Source organism: Salvelinus fontinalis, chromosome 21 (genome assembly GCF_029448725.1).
Source record: "Salvelinus fontinalis isolate EN_2023a chromosome 21, ASM2944872v1, whole genome shotgun sequence".
NCBI lineage: Eukaryota > Metazoa > Chordata > Actinopteri > Salmoniformes > Salmonidae > Salvelinus > Salvelinus fontinalis.
In genome coordinates this window covers 11,102,813-11,125,166 of record NC_074685.1, presented here as the reverse complement: position 1 = coordinate 11,125,166, position 22,354 = coordinate 11,102,813, and the positions used below count along the sequence as shown (strand labels likewise).

The 22,354-nt window shown below is 42.7% G+C and overlaps 1 protein-coding gene across 2 annotated transcripts in view; it reads right to left on the bottom strand.

Moving 5' to 3' along the window:
- Window positions 1-654: 654 nt before the first annotated feature.
- LOC129818156 (electrogenic sodium bicarbonate cotransporter 1-like) overlaps window positions 655-22,354 on the bottom strand; it is a 101,761-nt gene continuing 80,061 nt past the window's right edge. The window contains exons 17-26 of one of the 2 annotated variants that reach the window (XM_055873808.1): window positions 22,119-22,232; window positions 20,037-20,198; window positions 19,501-19,679; window positions 17,970-18,042; window positions 15,854-15,922; window positions 15,401-15,574; window positions 8,814-8,978; window positions 7,913-8,015; window positions 3,816-3,886; window positions 655-3,648 (exon numbers count right to left, since the gene is read on the bottom strand). In XM_055873808.1, coding sequence (XP_055729783.1) covers window positions 3,846-3,886; window positions 7,913-8,015; window positions 8,814-8,978; window positions 15,401-15,574; window positions 15,854-15,922; window positions 17,970-18,042; window positions 19,501-19,679; window positions 20,037-20,198; window positions 22,119-22,232 — 1,080 coding nt within the window. In that variant the 3' untranslated portion in view covers window positions 655-3,648; window positions 3,816-3,845. The remainder of the gene's footprint in view (window positions 3,649-3,815; window positions 3,887-7,912; window positions 8,016-8,813; window positions 8,979-15,400; window positions 15,575-15,853; window positions 15,923-17,969; window positions 18,043-19,500; window positions 19,680-20,036; window positions 20,199-22,118; window positions 22,233-22,354) is intronic. The other variant, XM_055873809.1, reaches the window with a different exon arrangement.

Sequence of the window (22,354 nt, the reverse complement as noted above, 5' to 3'; positions counted from 1 at the left end):
TACTATGTGGCTCTCAAGATCAAAGTAACGGTTAACCGTGGATGAATGTCTTTCCCCTGGCAACAATGACAGTGTCCAGTACACAGTAAAAGATAACAGATTTGAGTTAATTAGCCATTCATTCCATTCCTGTGATTCCAGTCACTATGCAGACTAGGTGCTGTGATAGGTCATTTTGATAATGCTTGAGAAAAGACTGTCATGTTGACCTAATAGGCTAGACGCACACAGAACACAGCTTATCCATCCAAAGCGTGTGGAGAGACTGGGGACCTTGCGTCTACTCTCTGCCTATTTATCGGACAGGAGATTAAGCTAGGCCTAATGCAAGACAAGTAACTTATTTAACTTGCTCACTTGGTCTCATCAGTTCAATTATGTTTCTAATCCCAGTTAAACTGTTGACCCTGGTCCCTTGAGAGTGCTATGGCTCATTAAACTACCATAACGTTTATGGTAGTGGCGTATCAACCAATTACAGCATCTGACCACCAGCAGTAGGCTTTATAAGTATTTTTGCAAAGAGCCCAGAGAAAAATAAGAATTAATGTTTTCCAATAACCTTTTTGAGGATAAGACATTTTGTGAATCCAGGCCTGACTGTTACATTAGATCAAATATAAACATTTAATACAGACTGAAACCAACACAGAATCATTTTGTACGTGACTTTATTGCTGTCAATATGCATGTCATTTGAAAAATATGCCAAATAACTCACTTTAAGTAACATACTCATTCAAAAATAGTCTATACAGATTATTAATGAAATACCATAAATCTTACAGGTATTCATTTATCTTAAAGTATAGGTTTATTGCTTGAATATTTTGTTCTACGTTTTACAATCAACTGACACTTGTATCTCAGTGCTTGTGCTTGTTAAATATGAACCATGTTTGTAGATAGATTCTCAAATGTGTCAACTTTATTAAAAATAAAAGTTTATAAAATTATCCCCCTATGAATCAACAAATTTTACAGCAAAACATGGACTAATCCTAAACTTAGAAACCTAGAAAATGAATATGCTGTCAAGATATATAGACAACTAACATTTGCCCCAAGACAGATCAAGATGGGAGCTGGCATATTTGGGATAGAAAACATGACATCAATAGGGACCATGATTAAGAGTGTACCATCATTTTGACATTCATCACAGTTCTATCATACTTCAGATACACTTACAATACAATATGTTTTGTTTGACATTATACCACGCAAGATTACAAATATAATTGTATTATATTACCGCTGCAGTATATTAGCTTTCATACACTCCTGTAAGAGTAGCATGAAGATAACAGCATAGATAAGAATCACAGTGAAAGTTTTGATTCATCTCATTTAACTGGCTGAGATGAATGCTTGAAGATGTTACAATTTAAATAATTTACAAACCCAGTAATCAATAAGACCACATAACCAAAAGCTCTATCTTCAAGCCACTTACAAATTGCAATTAGTCAAAATCCAGTCCAGGAATTTTTGCACAAGTAAATAATTTAAGCCTACATTTCTACAAGGGCTGCAATGCATCTGTGAGAGCTGGCAACCGAGAAAGATGGCTGGTGGAGGAGATTAAATGTTGAATGGTTGTGAATGAATATTTGGTCTTGGAACTTTGAAAAGCTGTACACTATATGCAACATTAGTTCTTGCAGAAATGCAAGACAAGTAACCTCAATATTGCATTGTCTCACAGTGATTCTTCAATGATATCATAGATCATAATCATAATATTATTTCATATCCTTAAAAAACACTTACTAAATGATCACTTCATTAAAAAAGGTAATAATAAATATGTTGCCCCACAGACAACTGGAAAAATTGTCATATTGTAAATACACGTAATTATTATTCCACTTAATCGATCAGCGATATAATATACGTCACTGTTATTGCATTTATTTAAATGTGATACAAATAAAAATCTTGAATGAATTAGTTACAGAGCAAAAGGAACTCAGAAAGTGATAAGCTAGAGATCCTGTGCTGTGCCCTTTCATGCAAATAATTCACTATTAATGATGACAGATCATTGCATAATAATAACGTGTTCATCATACTGTACTTATAATGCCTGGCACCTACAGTACATTAATTAAGTCAAAGAGGTAGAGCTACAAATAAGTATATTTATATATTTCAATCCCTACTACAGATAATCGTAGTTGGTGTCCTCCTGTCTCTTATAAAGCCGATAGGAACAACAGACCAGGGTTAATTCCACAAATTCAATTATAATTCCAGGTCAGTCGTTGAATTCAGAGATAATTAATTTCCTCTGAATTCCAATGTTAGGTAAATTAATTCCCAATTGAAATGATCCCCAACAATTCCCTCAGGCTTTAAGGCTGATGTCAGTGTTCAGATAGCCAAGTTATACTAGAAATCTAGAAATACAAGTTTAAATGATTTAAAACAAATCCTGCAGTCAATTTGACACTTTTTGCATTACTTATATTACCTGGGAAATGTACAAATATTGAATTCCAATTCAATTTAAAAAATATTTTCTTTTCAATTCCAATTTAAACAGTATAATTCCAATTCAATTCCAAAACTTAAAAATTCTTGAAATTAGAATGTAATTCAACAGAAATTCTCCACTTCATGAGTGATTTCAAGAATTGAATTAGAAATTCTAATGACATTGCAATTGACCTCAACCCTACAACAAACATAACTAATAGAACAGATCAATCAGAAAAGTTTATCAGTTTCATACACACTGGGAAGGAAAATAGCCAAACCAACATTTTGGTTAAAGAGCAAAAAATATTTAGCATAAATAAAAATGACAATACAGGTGTGAAGGAGTGGGGGAAAGGACAGACAGAAATACATGAATGTCCAAAAAGGACACTATGGGCCTTTGATGGACAGTTGAACATGAAATCATAATGGGATTTTAAAGTTTGATCTGTTCTGTCAGGCAAAGAATAGAACAGTCAAGTCCAACTTCACAGCTCCATAAGAGTTGCATAATAAAGTATGTTGTACTTAATTACCTAACAGGCATGAATTATGAATACATGAAGCATTGTATTAGTTTAAATGCTTTACAAATCATTAATACCATACCCATGAATAAGCAATGAATGGCTTCCAAAGAACTTCAACGTTTTCCTTGGTGTAGAGCATGACCTCTACAGCAAATTAAGGATTTTCAAACGCAACCCCTCCCCCTCTCATGCAAACACTTACATCTCCCCGTTTCACAAGGCTCCCTCCTATACCTCTCTTCTCAAAACAAAGAATTCTGTCAGTTATCTTAAATAAAAAAATATGTACTTCAGCAGGACATTTAAAAGAGAATTATAAAACAGTGCTACAGTATAAAAGAGGCTGCTGTAGGGGTCTTTGTTTACGTCCAAAATGGCATCTCATTCCTTACATAGTGCACTAATTTTGACCAGAGCCCTAAGGGGACAAAAGTAGTGCACTATATAGGGAATAGGGTGCAATTTCAGATGCACTTTGTGCTGTGTTGATTAGTACTATGGTGTGCAGGTGCTGGTTTTGTTGGGTTGTTTGTCATTTCAGATCCCGGAGACTAGTTTTTCCAGAAGAAACCGTTGTCCTCTGGCTCCAGGTCGAATCTAATCTGAGGCACAGCTTTTTTTCAATAGATTCAGACTGAAAGAGAGGAGAGGGAGAAAGAGAGGGAGAGAGAGGAGACAGAGAGATGGTAGAGAGATTGAACAACCTTGACACGCTATACTCTATGACTGATTGTCACACTATATAATCTGTGGGTGTCTGTGGGTATAGAATAAGGCACGCAGGCTCGCTCACACAGATACCTTGCTACAGTAGTGGGCTCAAAGTAGTCCTCAACATGGTGAGTGTTGGTCACGGAAAGACGACGGGGGTCCTAAGAGAAAAGGCAAAACACACACAACATTAACATGTTTCAGCCACTTAAATATTCACTCTCAAAATATCATCGTAATTCAGACCAGGTCCAGCAAAAGAGGAAAATTGGAGCAAGCGTTGCAAAGCCATGATGTTTGACAGTAGAAGCAGCTGTTAATTAAGCATTTGTAAGCAGCTGAAAATAGAACAATAAGAAAGGATTCGAAAAGTAAGCACATCTGCGTTAGTGTGCAGAATACAGCTGGATGTCTGCACTCAGAGAAAGCGAGAGATCTGATCAAGACTCAAAGATGAGGTTAGTGCTTCACAAAGGGGAAGAGGGAAAAGGAGAGACAGAGAGAGATATATACAGTGCCCATGGAAAGTATTCAGACCTCTTGACTTTTTCCACATTTTGTTACATTAGAATTCTTCTAAAATTGTTTAAAAAAAAGATATCCTCAATCTACACACAATACACCATAATGACAAACCGTAAACAGGTTTAAGACATTTTTGCAAATTTAATACAAATTTAAAAAACATAAATAACTTATTTACATACAGTTGAAGTCGGAAGTTTACAGTTGCAGTTGGAAGTCATTAAAACTCATTTTTCAACTACTCCACAAATTTCTGGTTAACAAACTATAGTTTTGGCAAGTCGGTTAAGACATCTACTTTGTGCATGACACAAGTCATTTTTACAGACAGATTATTTCACTTATAATTCACTGTATCACAATTCCAGTGGGTCAGAAGTTTAGATACACTAAGTTAATTGTGCCTTTAAAAAGCTTGGAAAATTCCAGAAAATGATGTCATGGCTTTAGAAGCTTCTGATAGGCTAATTGACATCATTTGAGTCAATTGGAGGTGTACCTGTGGATGTATTTCAAGGTCTACCTTCAAACTCAGTGCCTCTTTGCTTGAAATCATGGGAAAATCAAAAGAAATCAGCCAAGAAAAATTGTAGACCTCCGCAAGTCTGGTTCATCCTTGGTAGCAATTTCCAAACGCCCAAAGGCACCACGTTCATCTGAACAAACAATAGTACGCAAGTATAAACACCATGGGACCACGCAGCCGTCATACCGCTCAGGAAGGAGACGCATTCTGTCTCCTAGAGATGAACGTACTTTGGTGCGAAAAGTGCAAATCCATCCCAGAAGAACAGCAAAGGACCTTGTGAAGATGCTGGAGGAAACAGGTACAGGCCATAAATAAAACAGACTACGGTTTGCAACTGCACATGGGGATAAAGCACGGGGGTGGCAGCATCATGTTGTGGGGGTGCTTTGTTGCAAGAGGGACTGGTGCCCTTCACAAAATAGATGGCGTCATGAGGAGGAAAATTATGTGGATATATTGAAGCAACATCTCAAGACATCAGTCAGGAAGTTAAAGCTTGGTCGCAAATGGGTCTTCCAAATGGACAATGACCCCAAGCATACATCCAAGGTATTGGAGTGGCCATCACAAAGCCCTGACCTCAATCCCATAGAACATTTGTGGGCAGAACTGAAAAAGCGTGTGCGAGCAAGGAGGCCTACAAACCTGACTCAGTTACACCAGCTCTGTCAGGAGGAATGGGCCAAAATTCACCCAACTTATTGTGGGAAGCTTGTGGAAGGCTACCCGATACGTTTGACCAAAGTTAAACAATTTAAAGGTAATGCTACCAAATACTAATTGAGTGTATGTGAACTTCTGACCCACTGGGAATGTGATGAAATAAATAAAAGCTGAAGTAAATAATTCTCTCTACTATTATTCTGACATTTCACATTCTAAAAATAAAGTGGTGATCCTAACTGACCTAAGACAGGGAATTTTTACTAGGATTAAATGTCAGGAATTGCAAAAAAAAAAAAAAAATTAAATAAAAAAAAACGAGTTCAAATGTATTTGGCTAAGGTGTATGTAAACTTCCGACTTCAACTGTAGTATTCAGACCCCTTGCTATGAGACTCGAAATTGAGCTCAGGTGCATCCTGTTTCCATTGATCATCCTTGAGATGTTTCTACAACTTGAATGGAGTCCACCCGTGGTCAATTCAATTGATCGGACATGAAAAAACCCAAGCCATGAGGTCAAAGGAATTGTCCGTGGAGCTCAGAGACAGGATTGTGTTGAGGCACAGATCTGGGGAAGGGTACCAAAACATTTCTGCAGCATTGAAGGTCCCCAAGAACACAGTGGCCTCCATTCTTAAATGGAAGAAGTTTGGAACCACCAAGACTCTTCCTAGAGCTGGCAGCCCAACCAAACTGAGCGATCGGGGGATAAGGATTTTGGTCAGGGAGGTGACCAAGAACCCGATGGTCACTCTGACAGAGTTCCTCTGTTGAGATGGGAGAACCTTCCAGAAAGACAACCATCTCTGTAGCACTCCACCAATCAGGCCTTTATGGTAGAGTGGCCAGACGGAAGCCACTCCTCAGTAAAAAGGCACATGACAGCCTGCTTGAAGTTCGCCAAAAGGCACCTAAATTGACTCTCAGACTATGAGAAATTAGATTCTCTGGTCTAATGAAACCAAGATTGAACTCTTTGGCCTGAATGCCAAGTGTCACGTCTGGAGGAAACCTGGCACCTTCCCTACGGTGAAGCATGGGGGTGGCAGCATCATGCTGTGGGGATTTTTTTCAGGGACTGGGAAACTAGTCAGGATTGAGGCAAAGATGAACGGAGCAAAGTACCGAGAGATCCTTGATGAAAACCTGCTCCAGTGCGCTCAGGACCTCAGACTGGGGGGCGAGGGTTCACCTTCCAACAGGACAACAACCCTAAGCATACAGCCAAGATAATGTAGGAGTGGCTTTGAGACAAGTCTCTGAATGCCCTTGAGTGGCCCAGCCAAAGGCCGGACTTGAACTCAATCAAACATCTCTGGAGAGACCTGAAAATAGCTATGCAGCAATGCTCCCCATCAAACCGGACAGAGCTTGAAAGGATCTGCACAGAAAAATGGGAGAAACTCCCCAAATACAGGTGTGCCAAGCTTGTAGTCCTACGCAAGAAGATTTGAGGCTGTAATTGCTGCCAAAGGTGCTTCAACAAAATACTGAGTAAAAGGTCTGAATACTTATGTATATTTGTTATATTTCCGTTCTTTCTTTTTTTTGTCATTATGGGGTATTGTGTGTAGATTGATGAGAACATTTTTTTAATCAATTTTAGAATAAGGCTGTAACGTAACAGAATGTGGAAAAAGTGAAGGCGTCTGAATACTTTCTGAAGGCACCGTACATAAACAGACAGAGAAAAGAAAGAGCGAGAGAGACAAATAGAGACAGAGGGGGAAGGAGGCAAAAAGGTAAGAGAAACATTTCCAAGAAGGTCTTAGCAGCACTCATTAAGACTGCTTTTACACATAATACATAAATATGTGTAGTAAGATCTCTTTCTCTTCACCACAGATGTGCAACTTTCCTGCTTACACTATCCTTACTTTACCCATGTGTGCAGTTATTAGCATACCGTAAATACACAGTACATAGACAAACAAAACAAGGATAGCTATTCAAACTATACAGGAGTTTGTGATCTAAACCATATTGCACATACTGTTGCACACTTGATTAATGAAAAGACTTTTAAAGGTCTTGGCTGATAAACGCTGTCTACTCTACTGGTATAATGGTAATTAGCGTCAGAGAGCCATTGGGAGAATCTCAATTGCGTATTCCTCGCGTCCTCTCCTCTCCTCCTTCTCAAAACCCATTGGAGGAGAAGGTCAGAGGGGACGGACCTCTGGTTTTCTCATCTAATGGGTTTTGAGAAGGAGGCGAGGAGCATGCAATTGAGATTCTCCCATTGTCTTTACACTATACCCCTCAGAGGGGGGTATGTGGTGCAGAAGTGTCCAACACTACTTAAAGAGGTGACTTAGAAAAGAGATTTGAATCTCGATCCGTCTCTTTACACTACAAAATATGTGTTGTGGAACTGGTATGTGTCGTCAAAGAAGTGTAGTGTAAAAAGGCTCTAAGCTCCGTGCAGTTGTGGGTACGAGACCCCATGCAGTCTTGTTGTACTCACTGTCCGAGGCCTTATCCTTATTCCCCAACATGGGCTCCGTCTCCATTATATCCATGGAGATTTTAATACTGGGGATTTTGTCATTGTAGGGGTACTCAGGGGGCTGGAGGGAGAGAATAACAATGGCTATACTTTCTGCTACTTACTTCAACTCATTTAACACATTGGCAACTAACTACCTGGGTCATATTCATTAGGGCACACTATAGCAAATCATTTTGCAATGGAAAACCAAAACGGGGGGTTCTCATAAGTTCAGGTACTGTAGTCCCTCCCTGTTTCATTGCGTTTTCTTCTGTTTGGTACCTAATGAATACGACCCATGTATCTACTGTAATGGTGTCCAGTGGTGCGCCGTTTAAAGAAACAAACAAGTAATTCATAATGTCATCCATGCTTTGTAATTATCATTTTACAATGTAGTTTCTACACAAATACCTGGTGATATCTGTACCGTATGTATGTCCGTAGGAAAAGACAGTGCTCAGACAGACAGACAAGTGTTCATTTCAGTAGCGTAACATAAAGTGTTAGCCAGTTCTCATTTGGAGAACAGTGTTCACAGAAGGGATAGTTTCGGATAGGAGGAGTGGTGTGACTGTTAGGAGGGAGGACAGGTCATGAGTTAAGCGTGCTAGTGTTCTACAAAAAGTAACATGCTGCTGTTACTACTACTGTTGCTACTACTACTACTACTGTTACTACCACTGTTACTACTGCTACTACTACTGGTGTTACTACTACTGTTACTACTACTACTACTACTGGTGTTACTACTACTGTTACTACTACTTCTGCTACTGTTACTACTACTGTTACTACTACAAGGTAGATTCCTTGGGGGAAACACATGAAATCAAGCAGACTAATCCACTTTCAATAAAGCCTCAAAATGACTTACAAAATCGATTTCGCTGTCGATGCTTCCTTTCTTCTGTTTCTTCTTCCTCTTCTCATCCTCCTTCTTCTTCTTGTCTTTCTCTGGGATGACGTCGTCCAGGTAGCTGAGATCTTGCTGGGAGAAGATGTAGTCCATGGCCTTTCTGACTGCCACCAGGGCCAAGATCTGGAGAGACGGACACAGACGCGTCAGTGGGGATAGATAATGGCTACTATATACTGTGTTGGTGGGTACGTGGCTGGATGCATTGTATAGTATTGTGTGTTTGTGTCTGTTAGTAACGGTTTCCACACTGTTTAAGTGAATGTGTCACTACTGTATTGTACGTGTATGAATGGTTTATTATTGGCTCCTTGGTACATTTCCTCGTGTAGGTGTACTTGTTTGTGTATGTCGGACTCTCACACACGTACCTGTGAGTGTGTGTCTGTGCATGCCTAGGGGTACTAAAACTCTAAACCACTTTTATTCTCCCCACAGAAATACATATAAGGCACTCCCTCACCCTCCCTTCGGCACATCTGACCATGACTCTCTTCTTCTGCTTCCTGTTTACAAACATAAGCTCAAACAGGAAGTGATCCGATGAAGCAGACGCGAGGCTACAAGACTGGGAGTACAGACTGGGATATGTTCCAGGATTCATCCGATAGCACTGAGGAGTTTACCACATCACTCACGGGCTTCATCAATAAGTGCATAGATGATGTCATCCCCACAGTGACTATACAAACATATCCAAACCAAAAAACATGGAATACAGGCAATATCCTAGCTGGGCTAAAGGCTAGAGCTATTGCTTACAAGAAAGGGGACACGGACATGGACGCATACATAGAAAGCCTGCTACGACCTCTGATCAGACATCAAACATGCAAAAGAACAATATAGAAGGAAGGTGGAATCCTATTACAACGGCTTCAATGCTAAACGTACTGTATGTGGCAGCGCTAGCAAACGATAACGGATTACAAAGGGAAACCCAGCTGTGAGATGCCCAGTGATGCTCCAAAACGAGCTAAATGCATTTATAATCGCTTCAAGGAAAACAATATTGAGTCCTGTTGTTCCGGATGACTGTGTGATCTCGCTCTCCATGGCCGATGTAAAGCTTTTAAACAAGTTGACATTTTCAATCTCCACGTGTTCCAGTATGCAATCCCAAAATGTTTTAAGCTGACCACCATTGTCCCTGTTCCCAAGGACACCAAGCTAACCAGGACCATCAAACTGTAGCACTCACATCTGTAATTATGAAGTGCTTTGAAAGGCTGGTCATGACAAAAATCAACACTATCATCCCAGACACCCTGGACTCACTCCAATTCACATATTGCCCCAAGATCACACAGATCCACAGATAACGCAATCTCAACTGCACTTCACAGTGCCCTTTCGCACCTGGACAAGAGGGGAAATAGCCATGTGAGAATGCTGTACATAGACTACAGCCCAGTGTTCAACACCATAGTTCCCTCCAAGCTCATTACCAAGCTGGGGACCTTGGGACTGAACACCTCCCTCTGTAACTGGTTCCTAGACTTCCTGATGGGACTCTCTCAGGTGGTGGGTGTAGGCAACAACACCTCTGCTACGTGGACCCTCAACACGCGGGCCCCTCAAGGGTGTGTACTTAGTCTGTTTACCCACGACTGTGTGGCCACGCAAGACTCCATCATCAAGTTTGCTGAAGACACGACAGTGGCTAGCCTGATCACCAACGGTGATGAGAGCCTACAGGGAGGAGGTCAGAGACTTTGCAGTGTGGTGCAATGACAACAACCTCTCCTTCAACATCAGGAAGACTAAGGACTACCGTGGACTACAGGATAAAGAGGGGAGAGCATGCCCCCATCCACATTGACAGGGCAGTAGTAGAGAGGGTTGAGAGATTCAAGTTCCTTGGACCACCCCACACAGTCGTGAAGAGGGCACGACAGCGCCTCTTCCCCCTCCGGAGAGTGAAAAGATTTGGCATGGGCCCTCGGATCCTAAAAACGTTCTACATCTGCTCCATCGAGAGCATTTTGACTGGCTGTATCACCGCTTGGTATGGCAAATGCACCACCAGACCACAAAGCTCTACTGAGGATGGTACAGACAGCCCAGTACATCACTGGGGCCGAGCTCCTAGTCTGTCCATTAGACTAAGTTCACCGAAATTCTAAATTACATTATGCTATAGAGACCTCTGAATATTCACTGTTAAGGGTTCATACACCTTTTCCATGACCTCTCTATGACCTTTAACCAAATGTTCATGGCTAGTATTATAGCCTATATGAAAACGTAAGCATTATTGACACTGGAAAGCTGCTGTGTCTGATCCCATGTGAACTACCACCTCCTGCCATTGACCAAGGCACTTAGCTCCCCACATAGAAATGCACTGTTAGTCCCATGTTGTCAACATGTGGTCAACCCTCCATTAGGAGAGCACCTGGGTGTGCAGGCTTGGCTTTTGATCCAGCCCTGAAACACCCAAGTCTGCTTCTCAAGGTCCTGTCGAGCAGCTGATGTTTAGGCTGCAATGGGGTTAGACCAGGGCTTGAACAAAAGCCTGCACACACAGTAACTATCCTGGAGGATGGTTGCCACACTAGATATAAAATATTGTAACAATACATCCAAATACTTTTGTCTTTTTAAAATGATTCCCTCATTCAATAAATCAGGGATCAAATGGATAAGGTAGGCTACTTCAAAGCAAGGTATCTAACTAGACATGTTTATATATGTTTATATATATATATATATATATATATATATATATATATATATATATATATATATATATATATATATATATATGCACTGCTCAAAAAAATTAAGGGAACACTTAAACAACACAATGTAACTCCAAGTCAATCACACTTCTGTGAAATCAAACTGTCCACTTAGGAAGTAACACTGATTGACAATAAATGTCACATGCTGTTGTGCAAATGGAATAGACAAAAGGTGGAAATTATAGGCAATTAGCAAGACACCCCCAATAAAGGAGTGATTCTGCAGGTGGTGACCACAGACCACTTCTCAGTTCCTATGCTTCCTGGCTGATGTTTTGGTCACTTTTGAATGCTGGCGGTGCTCTCACTCTAGTGGTAGCATGAGACGGAGTCTACAACCCACACAAGTGGCTCAGGTAGTGCAGCTCATCCAGGATGGCACATCAATGCGAGCTGTGGCAAGAAGGTTTGCTGTGTCTGTCAGCGTAGTGTCCAGAGCATGGAGGCGCTACCAGGAGACAGGCCAGTACATCAGGAGACGTGGAGGAGGCCGTAGGAGGGCAACAACCCAGCAGCAGGACCGCTACCTCCGCCTTTGAGCAGGAGGAACACTGCCAGAGCCCTGCAAAATGACCTCCAGCAGGCCACAAATGTGCATGTGTCAGCATATGGTCTCACAAGGGCTCTGAGGATCTCATCTCGGTACCTAATGGCAGTCAGGCTACCTCTGGCGAGCACATGGAGGGCTGTGCGGCCCCACAAAGAAATGCCACCCCACACCATGACTGACCCACCGCCAAACCGGTCATGCTGGAGGATGTTGCAGGCAGCAGAACGTTCTCCACGGCGTCTCCAGACTCTGTCACGTCTGTCACATGTGCTCATGTGCTCAGTGTGAACCTGCTTTCATCTGTGAAGAGCACAGGGCGCCAGTGGCGAATTTGCCAATCTTGGTGTTCTCTGGCAAATGCCAAACGTCCTGCACGGTGTTGGGCTGTAAGCACAACCCCCACCTGTGGACGTCGGGCCCTCATACCACCCTCATGGAGTCTGTTTCTGACCGTTTGAGCAGACACATGCACATTTGTGGCCTGCTGGAGGTCATTTTGCAAGGCTCTGGCAGTGCTCCTCCTGCTCAAAGGCGGAGGTAGCGGTCCTGCTGCTGGGTTGTTGCCCTCCTACGGCCTCCTCCACGTCTCCTGATGTACTGGCCTGTCTCCTGGTAGCGCCTCCATGCTCTGGACACTACGCTGACAGACACAGCAAACCTTCTTGCCACAGCTCGCATTGATGTGCCATCCTGGATGAGCTGCACTACCTGAGCCACTTGTGTGGGTTGTAGACTCCGTCTCATGCTACCACTAGAGTGAGAGCACCGCCAGCATTCAAAAGTGACCAAAACATCAGCCAGGAAGCATAGGAACTGAGAAGTGGTCTGTGGTCACCACCTACAGAATCACTCCTTTATTGAGGGTGTCTTGCTAATTGCCTTTAATTTCCACCTTTTGTCTATTCCATTTGCACAACAGCATGTGAAATCTATTGTCAATCAGTGTTGCTTCCTAAGTGGACAGTTTGATTTCACAGAAGTGTGATTGACTTGGAGTTACATTGTGTTGTTTAAGCGTTCCCTTTATTTTTTTGAGCAGTGTATATAAGGCTCAAATATGAATGTTTCAGGGGAGATCTATGCACAGTAAGTTAGTTGTCAATTAGACTATTCTTAGAATGTTTTTTACGTTGTCACAATTACATGGCTACTGTTTAATAGAGGGGAATCCCAGCTTTCCAATGGTGCAGATTTATTTAGGCTCTACAGTGCCGGTAGAAAGGCGACAACTAAATTAATGCTTAGTTAGCTATAGCTAACTAGCGAGATAACTGCTACTAGTTATGTTTTGAATTGGTGATCTAGTTAGTTTGTCTGTCATTATTGTATACCTGCTCTTTCTCCGCGGGCAACGGCCCACTCACACTGGTACACACGCAGCACCACAGACAGGAAATGAAGGGTCATTCCGATAATGGCTGATATGTAGTTTTATTATTGATTGATCTTATTTAAAAGTGTCCTTTCAGGCCTCCCGGGTGGCGCAGTGGTCTAGGGCACTGCATTGCAGTGCTAGCTGCGCCACCAGAGTCTCTGGGTTCGCGCCCAGGCTCTGTCGCAGCCGGCCGCGACCGGGAGGTCCGTGGGGCGACGCACAATTGGCATAGCGTCGTCTGGGTTAGGGAGGGTTTGGCCGGTAGGGATATCCTTGTCTCATCGCGCTCCAGCGACTCCTGTGGCGGGCCGGGCGCAGTGCGCGCTAACCAAGGGGGCCAGGTACACGGTGTTTCCTCCGACACATTGGTGCGGCTGGCTTCCGGGTTGGAGGCGGGCTGTGTTAAGAAGCAGTGCGGCTTGGTTGGGTTGTGCTTCGGAGGACGTATGGCTTTCGACCTTCGTCTCTCCCGAACCCGTACGGGAGTTGTAGCGATGAGACATGATAGTAATTACTAGCGATTGGATACCACGAAAATTGGGGAGAAAATGGGATAAAATATTTTAAAAAGTGTCCTTTCATGAATTACAATTATGAAACTAATTTCCATGACCTTACAAACCCTAATTTGAAGACTTGCCACAGTGCATCATGCCATTCAGGCTGGCGAAATCTCAAACAGCCTACTGTCACACACAGATTCACAGACTAGCAGTAAATAAACTGAAACAAAGCGGAATCAGTAAATGAATGCCCATTCTCCATTACTATTCAATGAAGATCCCGCCTTCATTCCGCTTTGATCAACCTTTTTTGCCTCGTGTGTGAATCTGGGCCAGAGATAGGCTACTTTGTTTTTATAGAGGAGTCGGTATGCAAATCCCCAAAAATGTGCCGGTACTACGTTCCGATCAGCTCCGGCCCAAGTCAAGCACTGGTCATAAGTTAATTAATGGTTACCTGGACTGTCTGCACGGACTCTATGCACATTCACAAATCTATACATTTATATACACACTATATGCACACACACTACACTGACACCCTCACACAAAACCCTCACACATTCACTACATACGCATACGCACACACACACAAACATACCGACAACAGAAACACACACACGTTTACCTTCATATGTTGCTGCTACTCTGTTCTTTATTTTACTCGTATTATTATCTATTATTATGCCTAGTCACTTAACCATGCCTTTATGTACACTATACCTCAAATACCTCGCACAACGTTTTAGTACTGGTATTTCCGTGTATATAGCTATTACCCCTGCACATTTATCTGGTACTGGTACTTCCTGTATATAGCTATTACCCCTGCACATTTATCTGGTACTGGTACTTCCTGTATATAGCTATTACCCCTGCACATTTATCTGGTACTGGTACTTCCTGTATATAGCTATTACCCCTGCACATTTATCTGGTACTGGTACTTCCTGTATATAGCTATTACCCCTGCACATTTATCTGGTACTGGTACTTCCTGTATATAGCTATTACCCATGCACATTTATCTGGTACTGGTACTTCCTGTATATAGCTATTACCCCTGCACATTTATCTGGTACTGGTACTTCCTGTATATAGCTATTACCCCTGCACATTTATCTGGTACTGGTACTTCCTGTATATAGCTATTACCCATGCACATTTATCTGGTACTGGTACTTCCTGTATATAGCTCCATTTTTGTGGATTTTATTCCTGGTGGTACTGTTTTAACTCTGCATCGTTGGGATGGGCTCATAAGCATATCCCGGTTAAGTCTACTCTACACCTGTTGTATTCGGCGCATGTGACAAATAAACTTTGGTTTGTGTGTGTGTGTGCACGTGTGTTGCATGCTTAAGTCTTACCATGACAGGGAAGATGATTGCAGCGACAGTGGACTTGAGGACCCAGAGAAGGGCAAGGCAGAGGGCCTGTATGAAGGTGAACAGGTGGATACGACGCTGGGGAACGTGGCGCAAGTATATCAGGTCAGGCTGGTGCTTGGCTGGCATCAGGAGCAGCTGCAGCCGGTCCAAGAACTGATGGACAGACACAGTCGTACAGAAGTAAGGCCAGGATACATGGGGTGGGGAGCGACTGGCATCGCAGACAATATTATTGATGGGCTAATAACTAACAGGCATAGAGTTACAGACTCCATTTTGGCTCTATCTGAGTGTTCTTTGACTTACAGTTGTACAGAGGTAAGACCCAGATACATAGGAGTGGATGTGAATGGTGTACCATGTTGGTTAGCAGTGGACTAATATCACTAACGCCTAGAATTTCAGACTGCATTTTGGGTCAGAGTCACTCACCTGGACACCGTTGAGAGATGCCACGCCCATGTAGAGGAACACGCCATAGAGCACGGGCATAGGGATAAACTGGGAAGACAGAATAGGACTGGGTCAACGAGAGAAAGGTAGTAGAGGCTGTATTTCCACAGAAATAATAACCAAAAAACAGCATTCCTCCCTTTTACTATTTTTTAGGTCTGATATGAAGTTAGGGTTAACCCTGTTTTCAATAACAACAGTGAGAGACAAATAACTTTTGACGACATGTTGCATCGTTAACTCTCCAATTAATCACTGGGATATTTATACACACATAGATAGGGTGTGCTACCTTCTAATGTTTTGCAAGTTTATAGTTGGTTAGTCTGCACCTCGTTAACCTTTTTGGTGTATGTCGTTAGCTTCTACTAAATAACGTGTTGTATAACAAAACAACACACACATTTATTCTACGTAGAAGGTGATCAATGCATTTACAGTCAGAACCAGCCTAAAATAGCAGTCTGTCGACATGGCCAAAGCACCTTATCTGCCATTACTAGAATGTGCTGTTACTAGAGTTGACCTGTCATGTGGCTGACCTCTGAACAGATCTGATAGAATGTGCTGTTACTAGAGTCGACCTGTCATGTGGCTGACCTCTGAACAGATCTGATAGAATGTGCTGTTACTAGAGTCGACCTGTCATGTGGCTGACCTCTGAACAGATCTGATAGAATGTGCTGTTACTAGAGTCGACCTGTCATGTGGCTGACCTCTGAACAGATCTGATAGAATGTGCTGTTACTAGAGTCGACCTGTCATGTGGCTGACCTCTGAACAGATCTGATAGAATGTGCTGTTACTAGAGTCGACCTGTCATGTGGCTGACCTCTGAACAGATCTGATAGAATGTGCTGTTACTAGAGTCTACTAGAGTAGAAGCTTAAGATCTCATCTTCATTAGAGATAGAGATATCCCCCAGGTAGTAGCTTGTCGTCTCTAGCTCTCAATTCTGGTCTTGTTGACCCATTACTTTCACGTGTTCTTTATTCTGATGAAATGTTCACATGATGTTTCGCTGTCCGCTAATGTATATTATATATATATAATGTATAGATCATGCATTCTATTGTACTTTTATTTTACATTTTATTTAAATGTAACCTTTATTTAACCAGGCGCGTCGTCCGGCCAAATCCGCCGCCCTATAGGACTCCCAATCACAGCTGGTTGTGATACAGCCTGGAATTAAACCAGGGTGTCTGTAGTGATGCCTCTAGCACTGAGATGCAGTGCCTTAGACTGCTGCGCCACTCGGGAGCCTAAGTTGTACTAGGTACTGATGTATAGGTTTCCTGATTTTCTTTCTTGATCATGTGACTTGTAATTATTATTTAAACAGTAGCCAGGTGTGGGTGCCTACCTATTACACTGATGGTGTGATTTCTGCCAAAACATTTCTATTTTGTTTTTCACCTTTTTGGCATCATGATGGCCAAATAAAATAATTTCGATTTTTGTATTTAAGCATCAGTTTTGGATCTTTATTTTCACCAGCGTGCGGGTTTCCATCTAAGTATTCCTAGTTTTGGAACTTGGAACTAACACTATTTGATAAAAAGGACCTCTAAAGCGCACAACATTTCTACTACCCTAAAGTGTCCACAAGGGGGAGTACCATTCCCACTCACTGTAAGGACAATGACAGTTTTTATATTTATAATGGTGAGATTAACAAGAGAACCAGAAACCTGACTAACCTACTCACTGAGCTGCAAACTGAGCTTAAGCCCCGATGATGAACATGTTTATTTCACATCACCTCAATTAGACCACTCACTAATTGGATGACTACAATATTTCACAATTTGAATGAGTGATGGGATTTTCCACTTAAAGGGGAGGACAGTAATCCAGTAAGATTTAAAGGGAATGACCATGTCGATTTGTGGTCCTGTGTAATTTAGTTGGTAGCTAGAGCAACACCAGGATTGTGGGTTAGATTCCCGCTGGGACCACACATATGATAATGTATGCAAGTACTAATGTAAATCACCTTGGATAAAAGTGTCTGCAAAATGGCATATATCATTATAGATTTAAGGGAAATGAATATGCAGATTTAAAGGGAACAGGTGTTTGAAGTGTTACCTTGAGGATGGGAGCCATGAAGACAGACAGTCCAGTCAGAACGAAGACAAAGACACCGGTCACTCTCTGCTCTCTGAGTTAAGAAAGCATATTTCATCACATCACACTGCACAGACACCACAGTCAGTTTTCTAACTTTTCTGTCCAAACTATTGACCACTGTTCTGATGTGACAATCAAATACCTTCATCATGTTCATGTAGTGCTATGGGAAGGGCTCTAAATGATCATTTTTTAGCACTGGTACCACATGAAATTTAGCAGCACCAGAAAATCCGATTAAATGTTTTTGTTGTTGATTGAGATAAATCTTATATTAGACCTATATGAATTCTAGCTACTTTTAAAGCACATGTTGTGCCCTAGCAATGAATATTTAACACTGTAAAGACATTTGTTTATTATAAAAGCTCAAATGTTTATACTTATACCTGTCACTGAAATTACAAAGTAAATTGACGTATACTAGGTTTTTACATTGTCTAAAAGCATTGTGTAAAATTGCACACTATCTCTTTAAAAACATCAGGTTTGTGATGACTACAAGACATCTCATTCATTCAATTGCTATGATCATTGGTCTCCTGAAGAAGCTGTCCCTTTTCCTTTCTGTGCCCCTAAATGTTTGGATATAGGTCTACTGGTTGTCACCAGGTTGTTGGCTAGCTAGCCAATGATGTAACATGACTTAAGTGTAAACAAATGGTTAACAACACGCAAGTAGTTTTAGAATGGCCCATGACATGGTTTATGAATTTTGAATATAAAATGCGGTCTCGGCGATCCGCTATAGGAAGAAGGTAAAAATGTTGCGCCATATGGGTCAGATATTTTAACCATTTTAGTATTTTCGGACAACTTAGGACGTTGCACACCCTTGGCTGAACGCTGTGTGCAATATCCTAAGTTGTCAGAAAATATGAAAATGGTGGTAGAAAATGTTGTTTTATTAAGACAGTACATTTTTTCCCCAGTGTTTTATGGCAGCTCACCATTAAAGCTAGTTAAGGAGGAAAATCATGCCTTTGCATCCTGAATGGAGGATGCTTTATGTATGAGCCGATCCACGGGAGACACTAGTGTATTTCCGGAAATGCACATCAATCCTAGATGATATTGCAGATCTAGCGGCCACTATCGGCTTCGTGTTTTTACTCTAGGGCACTCGGAAACAACGGTATAGTGAAACCTTATTAATAGAACAATTATGCCATTATCTGGGAGATATTTTTTCTAGACGCACAGTGCTCCCAAAATAAAACTACTTTTGCGATCAAATTGGTGGCACTTAGAGCCCTGTCTATGGGATTGTAAAATGTCATGTATCAATTTAAAACAAAACAAAAAACATACCTTTGTGTGGGAATGGCAACAAAGTGAAACTAAGGCCTTTGTAGGCTGCATGTGAAAGAGCCAGTAATCGTTCTGCTCTGATAACTCTCTTCGCTCCACTGACCCTCCCTCCTCGCTTACCTCCCAACTCCCTCCCTCCCACCCACCCTGCTCACCTCCTCCCTCCCCGCTCACCCACCTGACACCCAGGAACTTGGGTTGCTCCCCAGGGGCAGAGCACTGGGTCTCCATCTTCAGAGAGTCGATGTGGGCGATGGAGATGACAGTAGCAGCCACGTACCAGGGCAGGCCCATGAAGGAACAAACGATCAGTAATATTGCTACCCAGAACAGGTCCAAATGGTAGCCTGCCCCTTTCTGTGAGGACCAGGAGAGGAGAAGGTGTGTCAGTAACCACTAACCACAAGCAAACAGAGTCTAGTTCCTTAAACAAGTTACTATTGATGTAACATCCTATTCAAAGTGTTGAAAAACACCCCCAGAGCTCCCATTTCAGTCTCTACCTCTCTTCACCTACCCCCTAAAGCCATTTCTTCCCTCTTCTGCTGTGCCTCATTCTCTTATCTTAAGACATTGTCTTATCTCATCTTCTTACCCCTCTGACCCAGCGGCCCTTCATCCCTCAATGTTCCCCTTCTATCCCTCCCATCCTCCCTTCCTCTACATCCACCCCTCCCTTTCCCCTCCATCCTATCCGCCCGCCATCCCCTCCACCTTAAGTTTGTGCTCCTTCCTGTTCACGATGACGGCGGTGATCTGCTGGTCCATGAACACCAGGATGGTGACCAGGAGAGCAGGGAGGGCTGCTGCCAGATAAACCCACCACGGGTTCCCTCCAAATGGGGGTACGAACCAGCCACGGTTGGGGTTGGTGGGCTGGGGACCAGGAGCAGAGAGACACAGCCAGTCAGATATATAGTAGGTCAGGGTGGATAAACACACAATACAACAGACACACATCATCCTTGCCAAGTAAACATTCATGGTTGCAGGATGTTGTTAGAAATGTAATTTTGTTGTTATAACATTACACTAACTCATGGAATATATTTTATATTACGGTTGCCCAGACAATAACCTAAAAAGTTACTACTTACTCTGTTCTCACAATTGACAGTACGAAATGTGAAGGGAGGGTGACCACAAAAATGTATGCGTAAAGTAGAGGTAAAGAAACACATGCGCAGAATGTGATATATATGTTTTACTCTGGGGAAGAGGCTTCCAGTTGGGGGGGATTAGAGCAGAACGGGGCAGTTAACTTCAGAACCGATACTTCACACCTCCTCACCCACACTCCCTCCACCACCCGAGACAGCATAGGCACCCCACCACCACCCGAGACAGCCTAGGCCCTGCACCACCACCCGAGACAGCCTAGGCCCTGCACCACCACCCGAGACAGCCTAGGCCCTGCACCACCCGAGCCAGCCTAGGCCCTGCACCACCACCCGAGACAGCCTAGGCCCTGCACCACCACCCGAGACAGCCTAGGCCCTGCACCACCCGAGCCAGCCTAGGCCCTGCACCACCCGAGCCAGCCTAGGCCCTGCACCACCACCCGAGACAGCCTAGGCCCTGCACCACCCGAGCCAGCCTAGGCCCTGCACCACCCGAGACAGCCTAGCCTTTCCACCACAGCCCAGCCTTTCCACCACTTGTCGTGAAAAATTGCAAGATTATGTTATAATGCTTGTATTACATTATAATGGTTGTTTTATTCGACAGAATAGAGTATTCTGTTAACTATTGTGTGTGTGTTCCACTGAGGATGGGCCTCTATGAGATAGCACTGACAGAGGAGATTTACGATGTCTGTGGGTGATATAACCTAAAGAGCATTCCAGATTGGATGAGGTAATGGTTCTGTGCTATGAAGTACCAGGAACGAGATTAGAACCTCGTCTTATGGACCAAACTGAGCGATAATTTATAGCGAATTTTATCTGACTAAGGGATACTCCTTTCTCAATTATAAAGTCCCTTTGTGAAGAGTTCCTAAGATCTGTGGTTCGTCATGTAGGTTGAGAGGTGTGTATCTTGGCTATAAAAGATCTTTGTAATTTTCTGTACTCACTTCCAATGGTTCATTAGAAATGGTGCATCATTGAAAGTCAAATTGCTATTGCAAAGCTCTTGTTATTAAAGATGTAGTTTAAGTATAACTCTGACTGGTGTGTGAAGTTTGTAACTCTCCTCATTTGGTAAAGCAGAAATATGCCACCACACTCGAGACAGCCTAGGCCCTCCACCACCCGAGACAGCCTAGGCCCTCCACCACCCGAGACAGCCTAGGCCCTCCACCACCCGAGACAGCCTAGGCCCTCCACCACCCGAGACAGCCTAGGCCCTCCACCACCCGAGACAGCCTAGGCCCTCCACCACCCGAGACAGCCTAGGCCCTCCACCACCCGAGACAGCCTAGGCCCTCCACCACTCCACCCTCCACCACTACCCTGGATTATACAAGACTTTATAACAATGATTACAAAGACTTTATGTCTGCCTAAGACAAGGCAGCATTGTTCAGCTAGAGATCAGATTGATACACCAGTCCCTCTTGTGTAATTCTAGAAAACGATAGCACTTCAATCTATCAATCAAAACCAGGACCAGAGTATACTACATACTCCATTGCTTCTATTTGAATTTAATGCCTTATCACTAACGTGAATGTTTGTGTGAAACTGTGCACTATACAACACAATAAAAACAGAGGATTGTGGACATTATGCAAGGTCAACGTTTTAGAACAAGACCCGTCTCAATACTACTGTAGTCCACCCAGGTTCTCACCTTGAATTCAGTTGGCACGATGAGCTTGGGTGTGTCCACTCCGACAAAGGCATCCACTCCGCAGAAGATAACAATAGTCAGGATGATTGCAAAATCACTGATCAGCTTCCTCACCTACGGTACAACAGAGGGTGGACAATCTTGTTGATATGACAGTTAGGCAAGGCTTTTGGCTGAGGCAATACAGTAAGGACTTCCCTTTTTCAATGTTACGTCCAGGGAAAGACTGAATTTAC